General features: G+C 34.9%; 3 protein-coding genes across 3 annotated transcripts in view; all 3 read right to left on the bottom strand.

The window, feature by feature from the left end:
* The window catches only part of LOC144977331 (neuroguidin-like), a 197,343-nt gene that overhangs the window by 139,256 nt on the left and 33,087 nt on the right, over positions 1–25,000 (bottom strand). The window lies entirely within an intron of this gene.
* LOC144977321 (uncharacterized) lies at positions 2,940–10,496 on the bottom strand. Its single transcript, XM_078922399.1, has 3 exons — positions 9,913–10,496; positions 8,692–8,833; positions 2,940–6,639 (listed from the first exon to the last, which is right to left on the bottom strand). The coding sequence occupies exon 3, from the start codon at positions 6,298–6,300 to the stop codon at positions 5,512–5,514; it is 789 nt and encodes a 262-aa protein (XP_078778525.1). The 5' UTR covers positions 6,301–6,639; positions 8,692–8,833; positions 9,913–10,496; the 3' UTR covers positions 2,940–5,511.
* LOC144977330 (uncharacterized) overlaps positions 16,430–25,000 on the bottom strand; it is a 14,562-nt gene continuing 5,991 nt past the window's right edge. Inside the window, exons 4-5 of the mRNA XM_078922409.1 lie at positions 22,787–22,893; positions 16,430–20,755 (exon numbers count right to left, since the gene is read on the bottom strand). Of these exons, the coding sequence (XP_078778535.1) occupies positions 20,026–20,755; positions 22,787–22,893 (837 nt within the window). The 3' untranslated portion in view covers positions 16,430–20,025. The remainder of the gene's footprint in view (positions 20,756–22,786; positions 22,894–25,000) is intronic.

The raw sequence follows: 25,000 nt of genomic DNA, 5'->3' as shown, positions 1-25,000 counted from the left end.
CTTGTGAATTTGTTTTTAGATGATAATTGAAGTTGAAGGCTGATCAATGTTTTTAGATAATCATTGAAATCAGAAAGTCTTACTTGTGAATTTATAAGTTTTATAGATAATCATTGAAATCAGAAAGTCTTACTTGTGAATTTATAAGTTTTATAGATAATCATTGAAATCAGAAAGTCTTACTTGTGAATTTATAAGTTTTATAGATAATCATTGAAATAAGAAAGTCTTACTTGTGAATTTATTTTTAAAAAATAATCATTGCAATTAGAAAGTCTTAGTTGTGAATTTGTTTTTAAAAATAATCATTCCATTTAGAAAGTCTTAATTGTGAAATTGTTTTTAAAATAATCATTGCAATTTGAAAGTCTTAATTGTAAATTTGTTTTTAAAAATAATCATTGCAATTTGAAAGTCTTAATTGTAAATTTGTTTTTAAAAATAATCATTGCAATTTGAAAGCCTTAATTGAGAATTTGTTATTAAAAATAATCATTGCAATTTGAATGCCTTAATTGAGAATTTGTTTTTAAAAATAATCGTTGCAATTTGAAAGTCTTAATTGTGAATTTGTTTCTAGATAACAATTCAAAGTAAGCAAAAATTTTACTCGAGACTTTGTACTAAGATAATCATTGATGTAAAAAGTCTTAGTGAAATTGTTTTTAGATAATCATTTAAAGTAGAGAGTCTCACATGCGAATTTGTTTTTAGATAATCATTTAAAGTCGAATGTCTCACTAATGAATTTGTTTTTAGATAATCATTTAAAGTCGAATGTCTCACTAATGAATTTGTTTTTAGATAATCATTTAAAGCAGTAGTCTTAATTGTGAATTTGTTTTTAGATAATCTTTTAAAGTTGAATGTCTCACTTGTAAATTTGTTTATAGAGACCCATTGAAAGTACACACGTCTTATTTATAAATTTGTTTTTCGATGATCTTTGAAAGTAAAAAGTGTGTATTCCTTCAGCTCCTTAAGGCCCATGGATTGGTGTTTTCCACGGTTTCTTTTGATTGCACTAAATGGACAGTGGCAAGTTCTTGCTACCCTATAGATAGGATGTTCATCTATCTCTCTGAGATACTAGATAAAACAAATCGTGCTACCCAAATCACTGTTGGGTTTACAAAGGAGTCTGAAAAACAAAGCCAAAACAAACTTGATCAGATCTGGAGCCATTTATGCTCCCTTTTTCTTGTGAGGTCAGTGCTCCATTACTGACCATCATAACTGCAAAAACTTAAAAGGGTGAACTTATTATCGTAACCGTAGCATATATTTTATTTGACTTGAATGAACAGAAGAAAGTTTGATGTAACTTTAAATTGTGCATAAATGGCTCAGCAGTACATTGTTTCATCCTGTCACAAAAGTCATGAGATTTTAAATTTAGTCGATGGTTGGATGAATGACAATGATTGCAGAAAAAAATGGTACTGGCATTATGTCTTTGGGTAAAGATCTGAACAAGTGTGTAATTGGGTAAGGCACTTTCATTCGACTCATTTGTGAATGAGTACCTGAATACTGGCAGTGACAAATATTGTAGGAGTGCAAGTACTAAAAAATTCCTAACTAGTAGTTTGTACTGCATGAAATGGTAATCTGGTTCCACATGGCCAGCTGGGCGAATAAATGAATCATTGTGAAGCCTTTTGATTAGGATAAACTTGTTGGAAAAGGCACTTAAAAATGTTTATCTTTATTTTATCGATAATAAGTTGTTGTTAAATTGAATTCGTATCACGTTTCCTTCACACTTGTCTCACTGTAATAAGTTTTGTTTTATATCACTGTAAAGCGCTTAGAGCCTGTGACAACGGGGTAAAGCGCTATATAAATGCCATTTATTATTATTATTATTATTTATTTTCTAGTTTATTATTATTATTATCGATACACTTCACTCAAAGTAAGGGTAGAGCTGTGATTGTTTCCTGAAGTCGATAATTTAATATTTTAAACCAAAGTAATTTTTACGATACAGTATTAATGATTTTAAAGCTTTATTTTGTTATAGAAATTATATGGCAATAACTTATATATATACATATATATATATATGTAAAAGAGAGAGAGAGAGAGAGAGAGAGAGAGAGAGAGAGAGAGAGAGAGAGAGAGAGAGAGAGGTTGTGATATATCATAATATATGACTATCTCGATCAAAATTATTTTTTATTTTAATTTTTAAAAGTTTGATATATCACCGTTCTTCATCACCACCAAATATAATGATGTATAGATTTAACATAATGTTCATCACCATTTACTGAATTGTGAATTATTTAACTTATTCTGAAATTTTGAGGGTAAATTATCATTGTTGATATAAATATGTTAGTGAAACTGCAATTAATCGGTATTTATTATACCGTTCACTTTTGCTTTTGTCTTCCAATTTTACTTCCAAATGTATTTACAATTTTGCCTCATCATAATTCAGACATTTTTATTAATATTATTGATATACCCAAAGCTATTGACGACTAATGCTGCTGCTTAGCAATAATACTTACTGGCCACCATAACTTGCTCTCTATCTTACTAATTTCATGTAATGATAATTTTCATCTTTTGTTATCAAATTAAATTCCAGTGTTGCGCTTCCTCCCAAATGTTAAAGTAATTTGTCTCAGACAAAAGTCTCCATAAAAACTACTTTATTTATCCTATTACTATTACGCTCATGATCAATATTTAAAAAATGCTTTAGGGGTACACTTGACATATTCTACCTTGTTTGCACTAATTTTTGCTTTCAACCACCAAACTGTGCCAGTCAATGACCTTTCCCCGTGCGTTAATATCATTATAATAGGTATCCCAATCTAAAATTTCAACTGCAGAAAACTGCTGTTATTTTGAATTGAACAATTTCAGATTGTCAAACCATGAACAACAGTCTTTAAATGATTAAAATCGGACAACAAATAAAAAAGTTACGAATTTTTTATTTATTTAATAACTTGTAATTTTCGTACACCAACAGAACATGCTACCAAATAGCAAGTTTAAGGTGCATCAAAACAAACAAAATAATAACAAAATTGAATAATTTGCAAGCAATCGCAAGCCATGGACATAGAGAATAAGAAAAATACTCAAACAAATATTCACCTAGTATAATTCAGTTACTATACAGCATCAAAATCAAGAAAAAACATGACCCGCGTGAAAATAATTTCACCAAAATCGCCAGATGTACCATCTTCGGCACTTTGCAGACTCGTCAGTAATCTAAATTAAGGCATGAAACTTATCTGAGCCTTAGAACTGGCACCAGACAGTAAGCCCAATTTTTTTCAGAGAGACAGAGGCAATAATTACTGAGATTTTACGTCTCAAAATTCGAAAAAAGGCCGAAATCGCCAAAGGAAGACATTTTGAGAAATAAACAGTGTTTCCGCTAAAAAAAATTTAAATGATGAGATATGGCTATGAAACTTCACATACAAATGATTTGAGGGATGGGGAATCCAAATTTTATGTCCTTTTCACAAAAAGAATGACAAAAACAGAGTTATGAGAAGAAATCAAGATTTAAACTCTCGAAAATCAACAGAAATATATGTCAAAAAGGGGGGAAAAGTCAAAAATTCATACCACGACCTAACACAATAATGGAAGTTAATGCTGCACCTACTGGTGGCGCACAGTCGATCAAATAAAATAAATAAATAAAAACATTAGACAAAAAAGTCAGTACACAAAAGCATACAATATCCAATGCAACCCACGAACATGAAAATTTATACCTATCCATAAGTACATATTTTGAGACACCTCAACAATCAACCTAAAATTCAACGCCCTGCCCTAACACATTTTAGTTTATATAACTAAGGCAACGGTATAAGGACACGCTTTAATGCATATAAATGCACAGACACCGGGCAAACCTATCTTAGCGCTCTTGTTACTCATCATGTTGAGCGTCAGCAAGATGGCTTTCTATTATTTCAACATTTTTAACACGCCTGAGTGTACTTAAACACTTTAATATGTTTTTTTACCCGGAAGTTCATATTCATACAGGGAGTCCAATATAATATCTAATAACAGATTATACATACGCGGACTCTGGAAGCTGATCATATCCACATAGCCTATAAATGATAAAGATTAATTTAAACACGGACTATAATATTGCTATTATGGTCTAATAGCCCAACTTCAGTATGAGTATAAGGGTTATATTATTGGCTCTCCACTATACACATTTTAAATGCATCTATAAAATGTTTAAATAGAAATAGATATTATATTGGACTCCCTGTATGAATATGAACTTCCAGGTAAAAAAAAACATATTAAAGTGTTTAAGTACACTCAGACGTGTTAAAAATGTTGAAATAATAGAAAGCCATCTTGCTTGACGCTAAACATGATGAGTAAATAAAACATATGTAATAATCAGAAAAGCTACATATTTATGAGAAACAACAATTGTTTAAACAAAGCATGTCACTGATCAAATGTAAAGTGATGGAAATAGATACATAATTTCATTAATCAATATAATGTAAATGTTGCTACTCGAAGCGATAAATAATGTGAAATTGAATGTAAGCTTCAATTTAATTATAAAAACAGATAGAAGAATGGATGTTTCGTGTTTCCCCTTTACCAACAAACGCATTCAACTTAACGGCACTACCACATCATCTATACTGTTTGGTTCATCCTGTTTGTTGACAAAGGAGAAACCTGAAACGTCCATTCTATCTGGTTTTGTAATTAAACTGAAGCTTGAATTTAATCTCATAGTGTTAGTCAATCAACATCAGAATCTGAAACCCTTCTTCGTTTGACAGCAGTTGACAAAAAAGATGCTTCTGCTTCATCATCAGTAATCATCCTTAACAAATAAATTTCTAAAAAATAACATCAATCTTTTTGACATAAGAGGGGAATGACCCATAAGGAATTTTACTTTTCATCAACTCCCAGTATGGCCCAGTGTTAGTCAGATTAAACAGTGAAATAGCAGCAACTAAAGAAATTACCCTACTATCCCTCAAATCTGCAACAATACTTTGAAGCTTTAAATTGTCACCTGAAACTTCATTTTCTAGAAAATCAAGAACATGTTTATGATGGTACAAAAGAGCATGAGCATTTTCAAATATATTATTGAAACGATTACTTCTAAAACTGCAAAACTGAGACTTAATATTATTAGCTTCACAATAATTTAGCCATTCTTCCCTTGCCCCATTTTTCTCATCCCCCCCGAGGTCCCAATACTTCTGCAGTTAGTCTTATAGCACGTAAGGCTGCACTTTCTTTACCAATACTAGACTGAAAATGATTAAACTTTTGCTGACTGTCCCTCCCAAGTGAACCCCCCTCTTTAATTACATCCCTCTCAAATTCTAACACAGCACTCTCAACAGCTTTAGATAGACCAAGCAAAAAATGAATTTTTTTATTTAAAAGATTCATATTTGCCGCTCTATCGGACATAAGTATTGTTCTTTAATTTTAAATTAAAAATTTCTTTCTTTAAAATATTACATTCTGATGAATCGACTTTATAGATGAAAACAATTTTTTGGAAGAGACATACTTTGATAATCTTCTAACATGGTCAACATTAACAATTGTGGAAGAAAGTGGGATGTGGGACTCTGAAAAAGATTCTGGCAATAAAACAGAAGTGATCAATGCAGGGGTACATTCAGGTTTGGCTGGATTCTGAGTAGAAACAGACGTAGAGGGTAGAGGGGTAGAACCAAAAGTGAATGACGATGATGGTAGTGGTGCTGAACATGAATCAGGTGTGGACACATTCCGAGAATTAATATTCGTGGAGAGATGAGGGGTAGAACCAGATACAGTAGAAATGCAGGACGATGGTGGTGGTGGTGGTGGTGGTGAGCTGAGAATCTTAGTAGAAGTAGAAGGTTGACGTGATGATGGTAGTACAGATGAAGGAAATAAAACGGTTGGCTGAGGACTCAGTGCTGGCCAGTCAACAGTAGACGACGGTGGTGGTGAGCTGAGAATCTTAGTAGAAGTAGAAGGTTGACTCGATGATGGTAGTACAGATGAAGGAAATAAAACGGTTGGCTGAGGACTCAGTGCTGGCCAGTCAACAGTAGATGACAGTGGGGGTGGTGGTGGTGGCAATGACGAGGGTGGCTTTGTGGCTGTGGCAGGAGGAGAGTTTAGCTGAATTTCCGTCAGATGACAGGGAAAGAAGGGTTTCCTGAGCCATGCCTGAAGTGCTGCTGGGTCCCTGCTGATATTTTTTATCAGCTTCCCCTTCTTTGTTTCTGCAGCGATATACATTCCTCGCAACTTCTCTCTCGTGCAAATTACAGGAGAAGACGATATGTCTCCTAGAAATTTATGGAAGTCTCCATAAGTATGTCCATGTTTCAGGAGAAAATTGCCGAGGTCCACAGCAATTTCCTTTGAAACAACAGTCTTTTAAAAATTGTTCTTCTCCAATGTCATGTCTACACCAATGGCATTGAGGGCATCACTGATGTGGTGAAGATCCACAGGTGCATTCAAAAACGTTTTATCTTTCCGTTTTGCCGCCTTCACCACCTTCAAAATTTTTCACCAGATACTATTGACAGGATAACTTGAGTCTGGACTTAACATGGAGAACCATTGTTCCACCTAGAAGGGAAAAAATAACCAGAAAATATTGAAGGGCTTATAACTAATGCATTAGTATATTAGAACAGAAAAAAATAGAATCTTATACAAAAAGATAACCCTTGATAATACATCAGAATCCAACAAGTTTAAAAAAGATAAGGATTAGGTATGAAAAAATTAATATACTTTGCTAGAGAGAGGAACACAGGGATGGTTTAGAATTTAATTGTATTCCATAGCAAACATCTAGTCTTGTCTAACCTAGTAAAGACCTTTTCAACTAGTGCTATTATACCAACAGCACATGGCCCATTGCTAATTGCTGACTGTTAAATTATATCATAAAAAGAGCCATAAACACGTCTTTTACTTGTCTATGTCACTCAGTCACTTGTAACTACAAACCCAAATAAACTCAGCCATACATGTTAACAATAAAATCTACTCGCAACTAGTGCCGCGCTGAGGACCGGTCCCACGGTCTTTTAGCTGTGAACCGAGGATCGGTCCGATAGGGAAGACCGGCGGCGGTCCTCACTTCTTATCACCTTTCCACGGTCTCGCGCCATACTAGGCTACTTCCCCAGCGATTCGTTGCCTCGGTTGCCTATCTTCCACCAATCACCACCCATCCCACTTAATTAATCGCACCCACCCCCCTTTGCCATACACTAAACGACACAGACGACCATACAGGCAGACGACCACCAACCTCCACTCCGCAAACCGCCCTTTCGTGTGTGAGATGGGGGGAACAGGAGGCGCACGCCTTGGACGATTCCATTATACGGGGTAAATTTCAAAATTTACTACACCATAATGATCGCAATGACAATGATCTATGGTGAAGGCATGACCCCTCTTCTCTAATGGGTTATTGTTTGAAATGTATGTGACTACTAAAGATGTGTGTGTGTTTGTGTGTGTGTGTGTCGAACCTAGCAAGTAGCAAATCCGATTTTTTGTTTTCTTTTGTCCATCTCTTGTCACCACTCCTTTCTATCGCAGTGTTGTCATTTAAAATAATACAATAATATTAAAATTTCGTTTGGTGTTTTTACTAATCAAATAATATGAGTTTCATTAGTTTCTTCCTTCCAAAAAACCCAGTTATAACGTCTGAATTTTAAAAAAGTCCAATAGAATATTTGGGGACCCCGATAGCTCAGTTGATAGAGCACTCTCTTTATACGCAAAGGGCCAGAGATCGATCCCGGGTGCAGTCGAGTTTTTTCTGAATCCCTGTCTACTCAGCAATGAATGGGTAGCTGAGTTTGTTAGATCTGGCGAAAAGTCACCATCGACCCTCTTATTACCTCATCCACCCCCTCTTATTATAACTTCATGTTCTCTCTTACTCTTCAATGCTCGCTGCCCTCTAATGTGTGTGTGTGTGTGTGGGGGGGGGGGGGGGGGGGGGGGGGGGGGTAGGAGTTGCGTGTGTGTATCAACGCCACGAACAACTCGATCAACGCCTTGGGCGATGCCATTATCTCCGTTAATGGGGATAAATTTCAAATTTTATTAAATTATCGAAGTAACAATGAAGTACGGTGAGCAAATAAAGAAGGCATCACCCCTCTTCTCTAATTAGGTTACAATTTGAAATGAGTGTGACTACTCCGTGTGTTTTACTCCTGTAGACCACGGTTTTCATCGTGTAGCGGTCTTTAACGGTTCAAGAATGAACGATCCCACGATCTCAAAGGTCAAACCGGTTCGAATTTCCAACAGTCTCTCAGGAATGTTCAATGTCGAAAAGGACCGGTCCTAGGACCGGTCCTTGCGGTCTTCATTTCCCAAGGACCGTAGGACCGTGGTCCTTAAGCTTGCCAAGGACCGCCCCGCACTACTCGCAACCATCATGAACTTATATGAATCTGAAAGCTCCATAGCGGGACCTTGTGTTTTACAAAAAAAAAATCAAATCATAAGCTGGTTTAGCCTCACTGTACTGATAATATTAGCGCAGTAAAAAACATCAAAAACAACCAAAATATTTATCAAAAAAATATAATGGTGGCCTGTGACAACGAAAACAGATGTGTCATATATTCATAGAAACCTTACCTCAGACACTGTCGTTTTGGCTTCAAAGCGCAGATGATAAAGCTGGACAAACAGGTGTCACTTGCACAGGTGGGAGTGCAGGTCTACGACCTTTCCCCCTTCATAAAAAATGAAGCCCTGAGACGACTCATTTGTTCGTCATCTGAAAATGGAGAATTAAAATGTTCAAACTTATTTGAGATGTGATAATAATAATAAATAGTTTCTATACACCGCCTTACCCCGTATTTCAACAAGCTCAACGCGCTAAATGATTACTCATTACCATCAACACTATCAAAACTCAACTGTCAAATTCAAATAGGCAGGATTCAAGAATTTAATATAAATCTAAAACTGATATTATAACCAAGCAACCATCACCAAGTCAATCCCATAGCATCCAAGTAAAACAAGCCTTTCTACCAAGTAGTCTATACAGTAAAAGGTTAAAAGTTAAATTTAAACTGGAGTTTGAGTCACTATAGTATAATAGTAATAGTTCCATCAATCGTGGCATGGGTGAAACTGGATCTTAAAAAAACGATTGAAAAACAAACAAGTTAGATACTACTCATTGATGACACCTGATGAAGAATGGAGCCGTCCTGTTAAGATTATTATAAGATCAATGTGCACCAGATTTCGTCCCAATTGTCAATAATTTCTTAATGAATGAGCTTGACTTAATTAATCTAAATTTCAGAAAATTGAGAAACAACTAGACTCTGACGTCGATAGTGTGATACTTTCCATTTCCTAGTACTAGTAGGACTCACAATCACAAGCACAAGTCTAGCAGTCAGGACGGACACTGACACGACCAGTTTCTATTATTTTATTTTTCATCTAGAAGTATCAGTGATAATGATGACACGTTCATTCTTAGCGATCGGTGGGCTCCGATAATAATAATAATAATAATAATAATAATAATAATAATAATAATAATAATAATAATATTAATAATAATAATCATGATAATAATAATAATAATAATAATAATAATAATAATCATGATAATAATAATAATAATAATAATAATAATAATAATAATAATAATAATAATAATAATAATAATAGCCTTCATGAATGAACACGAATACAAACATTATCCATTAATTCAGAAAAGTGAGTGGAGCAAACAGTAGTATCATGATAAGATTAAGACAAGATAGAGAAAAGCTCCGATCTACTCAAACACCGATCATAATAAAATAAAAAACAATAAGATTTACTTACCACATAATTCAAGTAAGTCCATGTCCATAATTGAAACACTTTTGACTATTCTAGATGGCTGTTTGGAAACGTTTGTCACTCCTTACAATCGGTCTCGGTCACCGGCAGTGTATCAACTCACGCGTCGGACGGTAGGAGAGAAAGAAAGAGAAAGCGGAAACAAAGGCTTTGCTTTTAAAGATGGCGCTATGTGTTGAATCAAGCCAGCATGCTGGATTTTTGATATTATAGCCTTCAAATGCTGCAGATTTTTATGGTGTAATTTTTTCGCCGTTTATTAACCGTTAAGAGAGTCAAATTTTCAGTCAAAAATAGGGCAAATTCAGTTAAATTTTAATAATATTTTTGGTGTGTTTATAAACGAAAAAATTACACCACACGAAAGGGCATTAAAAGGAGATTCTCCCACACTTGATTTCACAGCTGTTGGTCCGTTCAGCTTTTAGCGCGAGCAGATCTTGTGACGAGACCCGAATTTCGGTCGATCGGTACGCAGTTTTCACAGCGAAAATTTGCAATCGGATCTCTTTATGAGGGCGTTTTTGAATAGCTGTTAAAAAGTTCACATAGCTTGAATAGTTGAAATATTTAGCTCATCTTGTAGAGCAGATATTGAAATATAATATTATCCTTTTTTTTATTAAATAAAGTTTAATTCAAGAGAGAGAGAGAGACAGATATTAATACCCCACTTTTTGATCGATCCCGGCAAATTCGCCTGCCACACAGCGGTAGTTTGGGATACCTAATTATAATGCTGATGGGCACCTGTTAGATATTGTTTAAGCTGATTTGTATTTGTATATACAAGTGTGTGCATTTGGAGAAGAAAGGGGGTGGGGGGGGGGGGGGGTGCGGCTATGTGGTCTTGTGATATGACACTCGCTTTCGGATCGGAAGGCCCTGGGTTTGAGCCTTGCTTGGTGCATAGTTGAGATTTTGGAAAAAGCTCTTTAATAATATTCTCTCACTGTACTCAGGTGTAAAATGATTAATTCACACTTTGTACAGATAGGGTAATTAAAATATTTCTTTAAAAATATTTCTTTCTCACCACTTTAAAAAACAAATCCTTCTATATTCATAATGATACATTTGGTCCCTTATTATATTCATTGTTATTTGACGATGAAACAAAAGTTTGACCAGGGTAAAAACTCTCCTTTCAACACCATTGTTATAAAATATTAAATTTATTTATTGTTTGATAATAATTCAATAACCAGTTACCAGACAAGGTCTTGTCTATTGTTTGTTTGTTTGTTTGTTGCTTTAGGTCTCTTCCAACACAATTGAGGTTATATGAGAGACCGCTGAAACAAAAAAACAAGCAATCTAACAAAAATAGTACAAATGTCAATCAAAATCATAACCTAAAGATATCATAAGCTAAATTATAAATAACCAAGAACAAACAGGCAGAAGATTTACAGAAAAAAAAATATCCCCTGTCAAAAATACAATCACAAACCAAAGAAGCAGGATAGGCTAGTAAAGAGAAGAAGAAACGACATCACTATCGGATCATACACCCATGCGAACATCATAGGTATATGATTCAAGGGTGATGCTCCCATCCAACCACCCGCTTGTCTATTGTCATACAGGGATAAGCAAAGGACAAGAAAATTGCTATTGATTAGTATTCAACATTCAGATTCTTCTTCTCCTTTCCTTCTTGTTCGCTTTCGATGTCTCTTGATACTTGATTAGGTGTAAAATGTGTACAAGTCTCCTTTCCTTATAAGTAATTATGCCATTAAGGCAGACAACTTCAACGAAAAATACACTTGTTCAGTTAAATCTAATCAAATGGCAAATTGAATTGTAATAGTAATAGTAAAATGCCATCTTGTGACTATATAACCCACCGCCTCAAAGCTGTTTTATAATTATCATGTCGGGATGATTTAGAGGCTGAAACATGAAAGTTGTAAAATATAAATGAAGTGGGATCAAATTAAATGTTAAACTAAGGAGAATGAGTTAAGTTTCTTTAAGTGTAAAAACACCAATTTGAGCCAGTGGGTCAAATATATATGAAAGAAGTGGTATGTATTATGTAATATGTGTTCAATCAATTCTATTCATTTCTCAAAGCTTCCAATTATGATTTAAAGTGATTACTACGCTGCTGCTACAAGCTGTAAACTGTAAAATGTAATTTTAATAATAGATATAACAGCTTTAAAGAAGAACAAAATACCAAAAACGGAGCGTTTCGGGCTCAAAACCCGAAAATATTCCAAGATCTCATTACAGAAAGGATTGCCAAATATTTCTCTGCAATCTATCTGTTTTTAAAGTAATGTATTTATCTTTTCATTGTTTTTTGTTGTTCGTTGAAGAAAGGTTTTCAGCCCAAATGTTCCGTGTTTGGTATTTTGTTTCTTTTTGTGATTATAGGTGACTATATTGCATTCCAACCACAAGTGTGTTCAGTTCTGTCACTGCCTCTAAAATTAATTCATTATATTTAATTTTTATCTCACAAGTTTTATTTTTAAATACTTTGCTTTTTATCTTTTAATGCTTTTTAACTAAGTTGGTTTACATTTTTAATCATTTCTTGTTGAAATTATTCCGTTTTTATAAATTTCAACCATTGCCTTCAATTTTCAAATAATGTTGGAAATTAAATTTCATAGAATAACAATGGAGAGAGTGAGAAATAGAGCGAGCGAGCGAAAGAGAGAGAAAGAGAAAGACAGAGAAAGAAAGAGAGAGAGGGAGAGAGAAAGAGAGAGAGAGAGAGAGAGAGAGAGAGAGAGAGAGAGAGAGAGAGAGAGAGAGAGGGAGGGAGAGAGAGAGAGAGAGAGAGAGAGAGAGAGAGAGAGAGAGAGAGAGAGAGAGAGAGAGAGAGATTCTGCTCTGTTGCATCTCTAATTATAACTCCTTACTAACTTTCTGTAATTATAATGCAGACAATCTTGAATTCTGAATCTAAGATCATTTAATTGTTGTGTTCTAGAAAAATCTTCATTTTTGGAGACAAAAGAACAAAACAATCCTCAGAAACAAACATAATGGTAAAATAAAAAAAAAAAGAGAGAAAGAAAGAAAGATGTCAAAATCATGAAAGTTAAGTTCAAGTTTATACTTTGCAATTCTGTACAATTGTGTTCAAAATCCTATTTATTGGCATTGCTTCTGAAAATGCTAATTAATTCTGATTATACTGACACACAGCGGAATCCTGATAAAGCCATCACCTATAGGACCAGAAAGATTGGGTGACTTTAATGAAGGTTGGAGTACATTTATATAAAGAACAGAAAATATTGGACCAAAGGTGTTGACTTTTTAAGCAGAATTTGACTTTATATGGGTTTCCATTGTAATTTTATATGGCTTTTAAAAATGTTTTAAAAATCATTCAATTCATTGACATTTCAATTCTTAATTGTTGAAAACATTTTACATGATATTTATTGTATTTATTTTTCTATTTCTATTATTGATTTCAGTTTTTACATAATTTACATTTACTTTAGATTTAATATACGCATTTATTTCTTCTCATTCCATCTTCCCTATGATTTTAGTTTTTATATAGATTTTTACAAATGATTAGTTTGAATAAAAAATGGCAATCTGAAAATTGAAATGATTCGTACTGCTATTTGATTTCAGAAACTACTCTCCCCCCTTCTGTCAACGCAATTGTGAGCAGAAGACGCTTGTATCAATATCGCTATCTTATCTAAATCTAAAAAACAATGATTGAACTGTAGGAAGCAAAAAGCCAGCGATGATAAAAAATGACCCCTCTCTTTCTTCCCCCAAATGCGTGCCACTATGTTCAGAGCTAATAAACCTGTGTCAAGGGCTCAGTGACATTCTCCCACTTGAGACAGAGTAATAGGAGCATGACAACATTGATTAAAATGTTGAAAGCAGCGGAAAAGTCTCCATCCATGCAGTTTTTTTTTACATGAAAACATAACCGTATTCCAACACTGAAAATTAGGAAACCCCTACCAACAGAAGTTGCATCAGGCAAAGTGACAATGACAGACCATTTGCAACTTTGCCCAAAAAACACTCTGACAGTGATCCCTAATTGACGCCATTTTATCATGCAAGCTGAAGACTGACTATAAAAATTGATTGCTGACAGAATGATAACTTGTCTTCAAAGTAAGTAGTCCTTCAGAGCCAGTGGGTCCATGGAGTTTATCCTGTTTCTATAGCATGAGACGGACAACAGTAATTGCTTACTATCCTTTGGATAGGACACTAGTCTATCAAAAGTTCTTTCCGCCAGATCTAACAGACCCAGATACCCAATCACTTCAGGGGTGTCAGAAAAAAAATTTCTACTGCACCCGAGATCAATCTCGATCTCTTTGCATGTGAAGTGAGTGCTCTACCAACTGAGTTATCAGGACCCCCAACTTATTTTCAAAACCAAGGACTTTAGTCAGCAATGTCCTAAATTTTATGCTCTTTATGAACTCTCATATAATCTCAATCAACAATGATTTAAAACTCCAGATTTGTAATTGGTTTCTTATCATTTCTTAATGTTCCTGTATATCAACATAATGCTTATACCAACATCTCATTGCTGTCATTGTAATGTCGATATATCCATCCTACAATGTAGTTCAACTCCACTATCAAATTGGAACAAAAAAGTTCTTAATCATATGATATGATCATGTATACACAAACAGACTTTATTCATGATGCTTCATCCTTTTCTACATTATCCCATTTTGAAATAATAATAATAATAATAATAATAATAATAATAATAATAATAATAATAATAATAATAATAATAATAATAATAATAATAATAATAATAATAATATTAATAATAATATTAATAATAATAATTAATTGTGCAGCTATGTAGTCTAGTGGTATGACATTCGCTTTCGGATTGGAGGTTCCTGGGTTCGAGCCTCGCTCAGCGCATAGTTGAGTCCTTGAAGATGGCTCTTTACTCACATTCTCTCACCGTACTCTGGTGTAAAATGAGTACCTGGTCGTTAACAGCGTTGTTTCTGTCCCGAAAAAATGTAATATCGCCTAACAGACGTCATGTCTCGTCCTGAATGTTAAATGTTGCTGTTGGCCAGGGGCCCATTGTAAAGCGCTTTGAGCACGTTTAGTGGATATTGCCCTATAGAAAAGCTAAAAAAAAAAAAAAAACTAATAATAATAGTAATAATATTAAAAATAAAACAAAAAACTTTCTCATACACACCAACAAAATTATGTCCCTGATATTCTCATTCATTCAGCTAATACATAGAGACGTTATGAAACAATTTATACTAGAATAATTGACATTTCTACAGCATTTATGACATCATCAACAGACGCTAAATACGATCTTTTACCAATAAACATTACTAGTGACAACCTACTTTTAATGAATGCCGCACTATACAAAATATGATCATTGGTCTTGGCAAATTGGTTGTATTGGAGTTGAACTGTATTTGGCATCAAGTATTTTTTATAGATCAGTATTGACTGATTCCTTTGCTGGTCTGATGAACCAAATTGTCATGGTCTCATTCTTAAAATGGAAATAGTCTCAAACCGACATAAAACATACTCTGTTACAACAATGTCAAAACAACCCCACAATTGCATTCGGTTATCAGACCTGTAAATACAGTGGAACCTCGCTACAACAGCCATGGTGGGGCCAGCCTAAAATCCCTGATATAACTGAGTCCTGTTACAGCTGAATTTCAAGGAAAATAACCTAAATGGCCTAAATCACCATTTTAAAAAATCTGCCTGTGGCAGACTAATATTATACTGAAAATGATGTAGTATAGCGGTTAGTAGCCTATACACACACACACACATACACAATAATTATGAAGCAGGTCATTGCGGGCAGGGAGGTACATACTGTGTCTTCTATCTCCTTATATCTGTTTTCCAACATGCTTTCTGTCTTTGTCTTGGAATGAGGTTACTTGGTTTTGTTCTGGCCCTTTCCGGAGTCCTGGCTGGGAGGGAAACAGTCAAATGCATAGTTATTGTTTTGGGAGATGATATTTTTTTCCTTGTAAATCATCTCTCTGTTATGCATTGTATTATGTTTAGTTTGCATATTATATTATATGATTGGTGAACATTTGAGTGTATTCCTCTTAGTTGGGACCTGTGCTTTTTTAATTCAGAAAAGTGAGTGGAGCAGGCACTTATGTTGGTAACAACAAGATATGAAGTGAATAGAAAAGTGCCAGAAGACAATAGAGAATAAAAATTTTTCGCGGCGGTGGTGGGGTTCGAACCTGCGACCTTATTGGTACGACAACTCCGCCTGGCAGGTGAGAGCGTGGCTCTACCGTGTGAGCTATCCACGAACACTAAAATATTCGTTTCAAACCCAAAGTCATTACTAGATCCCTCTCTCACCCACTTCTTGAGACCGCCGATTCGTTCGTACACCACCATCGCGAATAATTTTGACCAGCAGTTAAGCTTAATAGCCAATATTCTCAACACAAACATATAACATAGAAACGATTGAGACATTGAGTATGCTCCGGTGTATGGGGTGAATTTTTAATTCAGAAAAGTGAGTGGAGCAGGCACTTATGTTGGTAACAACAAGATATGAAGTGAATAGAAAAGTGCCAGAAGACAATAGAGAATAAAAATTTTTCGCGGCGGTGGTGGGGTTCGAACCTGCGACCTTATTGGTGCGACAACTCCGCCTGGCAGGTGAGAGCGTGGCTCTACCGTGTGAGCTATCCACGAACACTAAAATATTCGTTTCAAACCCAAAGTCATTACTAGATCCCTCTCTCACCCACTTCTTGAGACCGCCGATTCGTTCGTACACCACCATCGCGAATAATTTTGACCAGCAGTTAAGCTTAATAGCCAATATTCTCAACACAAACATATAACATAGAAACGATTGAGACATTGAGTATGCTCCGGTGTATGGGGTGAATTTTTAATTCAGAAAAGTGAGTGGAGCAGGCACTTATGTTGGTAACAACAAGATATGAAGTGAATAGAAAAGTGCCAGAAGACAATAGAGAATAAAAATTTTTCGCGGCGGTGGTGGGGTTCGAACCTGCGACCTTATTGGTACGACAACTCCGCCTGGCAGGTGAGAGCGTGGCTCTACCGTGTGAGCTATCCACGAACACTAAAATATTCGTTTCAAACCCAAAGTCATTACTAGATCCCTCTCTCACCCACTTCTTGAGACCGCCGATTCGTTCGTACACCACCATCGCGAATAATTTTGACCAGCAGTTAAGCTTAATAGCCAATATTCTCAACACAAACATATAACATAGAAACGATTGAGACATTGAGTATGCTCCGGTGTATGGGGTGAATTTTTAATTCAGAAAAGTGAGTGGAGCAGGCACTTATGTTGGTAACAACAAGATATGAAGTGAATAGAAAAGTGCCAGAAGACAATAGAGAATAAAAATTTTTCGCGGCGGTGGTGGGGTTCGAACCTGCGACCTTATTGGTACGACAACTCCGCCTGGCAGGTGAGAGCGTGGCTCTACCGTGTGAGCTATCCACGAACACTAAAATATTCGTTTCAAACCCAAAGTCATTACTAGATCCCTCTCTCACCCACTTCTTGAGACCGCCGATTCGTTCGTACACCACCATCGCGAATAATTTTGACCAGCAGTTAAGCTTAATAGCCAATATTCTCAACACAAACATATAACATAGAAACGATTGAGACATTGAGTATGCTCCGGTGTATGGGGTGAATTTTTAATTCAGAAAAGTGAGTGGAGCAGGCACTTATGTTGGTAACAACAAGATATGAAGTGAATAGAAAAGTGCCAGAAGACAATAGAGAATAAAAATTTTTTTCGCGGCGGTGGTGGGGTTCGAACCTGCGACCTTATTGGTACGACAACTCCGCCTGGCAGGTGAGAGCGTGGCTCTACCGTGTGAGCTATCCACGAACACTAAAATATTCGTTTCAAACCCAAAGTCATTACTAGATCCCTCTCTCACCCACTTCTTGAGACCGCCGATTCGTTCGTACACCACCATCGCGAATAATTTTGACCAGCAGTTAAGCTTAATAGCCAATATTCTCAACACAAACATATAACATAGAAACGATTGAGACATTGAGTATGCTCCGGTGTATGGGGTGAATTTTTAATTCAGAAAAGTGAGTGGAGCAGGCACTTATGTTGGTAACAACAAGATATGAAGTGAATAGAAAAGTGCCAGAAGACAATAGAGAATAAAAATTTTTCGCGGCGGTGGTGGGGTTCGAACCTGCGACCTTATTGGTACGACAACTCCGCCTGGCAGGTGAGAGCGTGGCTCTACCGTGTGAGCTATCCACGAACACTAAAATATTCGTTTCAAACCCAAAGTCATTACTAGATCCCTCTCTCACCCACTTCTTGAGACCGCCGATTCGTTCGTACACCACCATCGCGAATAATTTTGACCAGCAGTTAAGCTTAATAGCCAATATTCTCAACACAAACATATAACATAGAAACGATTGAGACATTGAGTATGCTCCGGTGTATGGGGTGAATTTTTAATTCAGAAAAGTGAGTGGAGCAGGCACTTATGTTGGTAACAACAAGATATGAAGTGAATAGAAAAGTGCCAGAAGACAATAGAGAATAAAAATTTTTCGCGGCGGTGGTGGGGTTCGAACCTGCGACCTTATTGGTACGACAACTCCGCCTGGCAGGTGAGAGCGTGGCTCTACCGTGTGAGCTATCCACGAACACTAAAATATTCGTTTCAAACCCAAAGTCATTACTAGATCCCTCTCTCACCCACTTCTTGAGACCGCCGATTCGTTCGTACACCACCATCGCGAATAATTTTGACCAGCAGTTAAGCTTAATAGCCAATATTCTCAACACAAACATATAACATAGAAACGATTGAGACATTGAGTATGCTCCGGTGTATGGGGTGAATTTTTAATTCAGAAAAGTGAGTGGAGCAGGCACTTATGTTGGTAACAACAAGATATGAAGTGAATAGAAAAGTGCCAGAAGACAATAGAGAATAAAAATTTTTCGCGGCGGTGGTGGGGTTCGAACCTGCGACCTTATTGGTACGACAACTCCGCCTGGCAGGTGAGAGCGTGTCGAGCTTGTGTCTGGATGAGACTTTTAGGTGATCTCAAATTAAGTACATTGGTGGTATGCTCTTGGAATCTACATCTGATCCCTATTTGTTCCCAGTTCCCCTTTGTCTTACTTTCTCTTGGGTGCTTTAATTGTAATTCTAGAACTTTTTACTATCCCATTTTCTTCCTTTTTACTGGCGCTGATATAACCTTAATGTGTTGCAAGCGCCGTAAAACCCTTAAAAACAAACAAAAACAAAACAATGAAGCAGGTCTAGCCTAGCTCTCCATTGCCTTTAGCCGTAGGCATACCTGAGCATAATGTGGGCATTCATTGTATTTGGAGATATGAAGTAGGTTTCTGCGCCTCTTTTATATCCGATTAGGCTCTTAAAAGTCCCTGCTATAGCCGATAAATTTTCCTAAAGGCAAAGGGAGAGAAAACAGGAATTTAATAAACACCTCTTGTAACTGTGTGCGTGTTATATCCGGACCTATATTGAAGTTCCATTGTATTTGGATATATTGAGTGGGTTTTGGCTCCCCTGTTATAACTGATCTTAAAAGTCCCCGATATAGCTGATGAATTATACAAAAGGCTAAGAGGGAGAAAAAAAAACAGATATCAAGAAACCCTGTTATGACTGGGTCCCTGTTATATCCAAAACTGTCATGTTATACAGTGGTTCCACTATATGTTAATGTCGATCAGTATCCTATTCAGAAAGCAGCAAGCAACAGTTCAAGCTGTATATAAAAAAGTCAAATTTAAGCTCATAAAATTGTGTGATTTTATCAACAGTGTCGCAGATGTGTTGGAATTCTCAATACAAAAAAAAAATATAAAAAATAATGATCCTGACATAACTAACTATATATTTATATATTTTTTTTTTCAACGAACTGGTTTTCAATCTAGTGGAATGAAATCATAAAACATTCAAACCTGACCGTCAGCATTCAAAAATCATTCATATTACAAACCAGAAATAAATTCCTAATATTAAATGAAAATGATTTACAACAAAATAGATTCAGAAGTCAACAGAATCCCTCTCTAACATTTTTTCATAAAGTCTTCTTTCTTGTCTAGCACGTTTCTTAAGTAACTTCATCTTTGTCATGGTAGGTGAAATAAAACTTGGAACTTCTTTTGGATCTATATCCAATTCTGGGATGGAAATCATCTCATCATTGCCATTCCCATTAATTGGTGTTGTTAAGGATGAATTGTTATTTTTATGACTGTATTTCGATTTTTTAGCAAGAATTTTCTTCATCATACTATCTCTATCTAGTCCGTACATATCAGATCGAAAATTTAGATCAAGGTTTGTAATGGGTTCACTACTTGATTTCATATTAACTCTGCATATCGGTGCACTATTACAACTGTCCATTATTATTTCGGAGGAATCCTTTAAGTTATATTGTTCACTTTTTAAATTTAGGTTAATGTTATTATCATCAAAGTTCCTACTGATTTGTGAATTATAACTGTAACTTTCTGAATTTTTTCCCATTTCAACTAAATCCTGGGAGTCAGCGGCTATTCTTAAATTGTCAAGATTGATTTCAACAGATTCCAAATCCTCATCTTGATCAATATCATTGTCGCTGTGGATTGCACCAGGCACATAATCGGGTCCATAATCAGCTTTTTCGAACAGCTCTGTTAATTGATGAAGGTTTACAGCTGACTTGTCTCTCACAAAAACGATATGAGGAATCCGACCAAGGACGTGGTAGGATATAAGAAGACTCCTGTTGGAAGAAAAAACAATTTTTAAAAAATGAAATATGTCCCAACATGTTTGGATTGCCAAGTATTTATCTTTATCAGATTTATTTGATTTGAAAACTTTCTATTAATTTTTACTGTTTACATTTGTCAGGATCAAAAGGTACTACGCCAACTTTTTTTTGGCTGAGTGGATGCAATAGATGTCACTTTGAAATAAAAACAGGAGGATTACCTCCCCTTTATTTGGGGTCTAAGTCTACCCAATTAGGTTATCAAAACAATGGATACATATCTTTTGCACAGTAAAAGATTATAGTTTTTCTCATTTCCTCAAAACTAGCTCCACAGAACTTAGTACCTTTTAATCCTGACCTCCAAACGGGTTGTTGGGGGCAGTGTTAGCCCAGTTGGTTGAGCTTTGTCTAATAAGCAAACAGACCAGTATTGGTCCTAGGCGTTGTTGAGAGTTTTTTTGAAAATGGAAATATACTATGTGATGTATAAAAACAGATCTAGACCAAGTTTCTCATGTATCTCTCAACTTTGTGATTTCACTTGTCATTGAGAACAAATTATTTCCATGAAACTCATTCAGATAAAATAGAATACTACATTGCTTGATGCTGAGGACTGTAAATTGAAAAGAGTATTGGATTGCATTTTGTCAGAATAATGAAATAATGATTTGGCTCTATAATAAGATACAATTCCTTCCCCCATATTTCTGGATTCTACGTATTGAATAAATTGATTTTGTTGTTGGATGATATATATTTTTTTCCAATAGATTTAAAAAATGTAGACTAATCTTGATCTATAGCAGGCTTTTATACTTCACAGGTGGTGGAGGAGGAGGAGGAGAAACCATCTCTCTCTTTCTCTCTCTCCTTTTCCTCTGTCTATCGATCTATCTATCGATATATATATATATATATATATATATTATATATATATATATATATATATATATATATATATATATATATATATATATATATATATATATATATATATATTATATATACATCTGTCAGTATATCTCTCTAACTATTCATTGATTTTATTCATTGTGAGTTAGATATCTCTATCTGCAGTTTATTGACTTTTTAAAAGCTATGTTTATTTGTTTTTTAGTTTTACTTTAACATCTGTTTCTCCAACAACAATCTCTGTAAAAAGAGAAATCTGTCAAAGTAATTTAAAGAACATAAAGACAATGCTATAATTTAATTTATAAAGAAAGATAGTCACAAAGCAACTTCAACCATTACCCAATTAAGCTCGTTAAAAAGAAAATAAAAGCACATAACGAGTTTCAAAATACACAAACACACACTCAAATCCTCATAAACATATGCACTGATACAAAAGACGTGGTCAACAGCCAACCATTTAACCACATTGCAAACAAAGGCCAGTCATTTTAATGGCCAAGAGTTGCATGTGATCAGCTTTAACCAATTGGGAGCTTTTATTTGTACAGCTGTTAGGAAATATTCTAGGGTTGTTTACAATTTTTAACTCTTATTATCGGCTAACCATGAATCCGTCATGCTTTCTTTGTGATAGATAAAGACATGCCCTCTGCTGTGATATCTTACATGCTATTGGTGGAGGAAATTACTCAGAATTATTAAGCCTTGAAAAGGTTGCCTATTCAAAGGAAATTCAACTGTTGTTTTGAATGTGTCACTGAGAGTTGCATTTTTCAACTTGATAATTATATAACTTACGTCAATATTTAAGTTTCATTTCTATGTAGAAAAATGATTGTAGCTACTGGAACCACCAAAAACTTAAATTTGACAATTTTGGCCATTTCTACTTTAACATTTATTTTCTCCATTTTCTAAATCCCGACCTAAAACCGCTACGAAAAGTGGGGTCACAGTTTAAGTATATCTCTTGATTGTTGTGTCATAAAGCAAGTAAGAGGGTGCTCTATGTAGCTTATGATGTAAATTTAAACTCAAAAAAGGATTTACTATTTTTGGTCAGACGTAGTTTGCAAACTTGCACAATTGATATATAAATGCAATGTAATTTGATACCTGAGTCTTCCTGAGTGAGCAAACAAAAGATGCTCTACTTCTCTCCAGTCAGTCCTGTCTGCCTCCCAATAAACATTGACATTGTTCATGTCCTTGCTCATCTTTACCTGAAAATAGAGGGTAAAAATTAGAAAGCAGTAAGGGGCTATTGGAAGTCTGAGATGGCACAAATAATAACAGATAAGTGGAGACAGAGACAACAGAATTAAACAAATTAAAACAGTTAATTCATGTATCCAATGCAAACTTTTCATCAGATGAAAAATAAGCAAAGAAATTGCAAAATCAAATAAACGAATTGTAGTGAGAATTGAAACGAAGTAAATTCTTCTTGATGATCATTCATTTTATTTTGTTCTGTGCTCCTGTGACATACAGATGCAAAATTTTATCAAATAGTGGTGAAGAAAGAAAAGCTTTCTTATTGACCCCTTGACCAAGGAGTGATCCAAGTATTGAAGTTGAATACATATAAAATATTAATAATATTGATCAAGATATATTTAGCCACATTGGAATTTTATTATAATCTTTCTTTAAAAAATTGTTTTGTAAAAAGCCAATGAGACAAAAAAAAAGGATGTCTTTTTCTTTCATTTAAAAACACACATGCAACAAAATAATAATATTTTTTTAAAATGAACCCCCCCCCCCCCCTCTAAAAAAAAAGAACCCCCCCCCCCCAAAAAAAAAAATTAAAAAAAAAAATATTAAAAAAATAAACACATAAAAACACATCATACACACACATACAAATGAATTTTTAAAAAAGATTTAATAAAACAAAAAAACAAAACAAAAACAAATCTAATTGGTCAGTGGCAGTCCAAAGCTACTATCAATTGTATTGTTGAAACTAAGATATGAATCCTTCAACGCTGGAATCCAATTTGGACCGTTGTTTATTTCATTTTCCACTTTAAGGTGTCAGTTTTACAAAATACAGTACAAGCCCCTTAATCAGAAAGCACCGTTATGCACAAAACATTCCAATTAACTGATTCAAATTGTAGCCTCGATTTGAAGAGCCTGTCAAAACTACACATATCTTTTGCAGTGGCTATATATGTCACAGTAAAGAGTATTCACATTTATTTTATTAAAGTTTTATTTTAGTAAGAACTGAATTCATCTCACTCCAGTTATATTTCCGTAGGCTTATAAAAACGTTGCCTTCTAATATTAGATCATCTTTCCTTTAATAGCCTTCCCTCGAATTAATTTCAAATTAGTGAATATTTTTCGTTCTACCTTCTGTCACGTAGCCACTTATTATAAAAGCTGATGGGTCTAATCTTCTACACTCACTTCTCTCTACAATCTATGCCCGGACGGCCAGCCACTCCATTGCTCACATTATATGTATATATTTAAAGATTTTTATCTTTTGGGACTTTGTATGAATTTTGATTTCCACCATAAAGACGCCGGAGCTTTTGCTTTTACCAGTTCACTCACCAAAGGATCAAAGATCAAACCTGAGCCGGCTGTCGGAGGAAAAATACAACCCTTCTCAACTAGAAGTGGAATCCCACAGGCCTACCCGTCTGATATTATATTGCTATAAGTTACGTAATATCTCAATATTTCTAGTTGTAACTGCCATAATCATTATTCATCTCATTTAATTAAATTTCATTATTTTTATTTCAGCTTAAACAAATCGTTAATTGTTCTTCATTTTAAAGTAACTAGTAAATTCTGGGGCCTTATTCTTCACATATTTATTTTATGCATAGTCGAGTAGCTCTTTACTCATTTGAGACCATGACAATATATTTCTATACAGTAATACAGAGCATACTTATATTTGTTTGTTTGAAATCTTATTTTCCTATTTTCCATTCTTCACTACAATTAACATTACATGTGTGTAGTCATGATCGTAGGTGAAAGAGAATGTGTCACCCCTCTCTTCACATTCACACAGAATTGTTACTAAATAATGAATCAATGACGATAATCATAACACATAATACAATTTTAATCAATGCAGCATGCTTTGTCCAAAGCAAATCAACCATTGCTTCACCATGCACTCTCACATTAATCATTTGATGCTCACCAATAGCTAATGGTTAAAATATTACTTATTACCATATTAAAGGAAATGGGTGGTGATAAGCTCAATGCCATTGTTAATTAAACAGCTTTTGTGCTCATTGAAGAATCATTCTTGTTCCTTTTGATGGCACTATTCATATTTTTGATTAC

The sequence above is a fragment of the Berghia stephanieae genome, chromosome 7, assembly GCF_034508935.2.
Source record: "Berghia stephanieae isolate SIO BIC M18660-M18661 chromosome 7, UCSD_Bste_1.3, whole genome shotgun sequence".
NCBI classification, from domain to species: domain Eukaryota; kingdom Metazoa; phylum Mollusca; class Gastropoda; order Nudibranchia; family Aeolidiidae; genus Berghia; species Berghia stephanieae.
This window is presented reverse-complemented; position numbering and strand designations above follow the sequence as displayed.

Bases quoted from the DNA above. Each gene is read 5' to 3' on its own strand.
- LOC144977321 (XM_078922399.1), bottom strand. From the start codon at position 6,300: ATGTATATCGCTGCAGAAACAAAGAAGGGGAAGCTGATAAAAAATATC.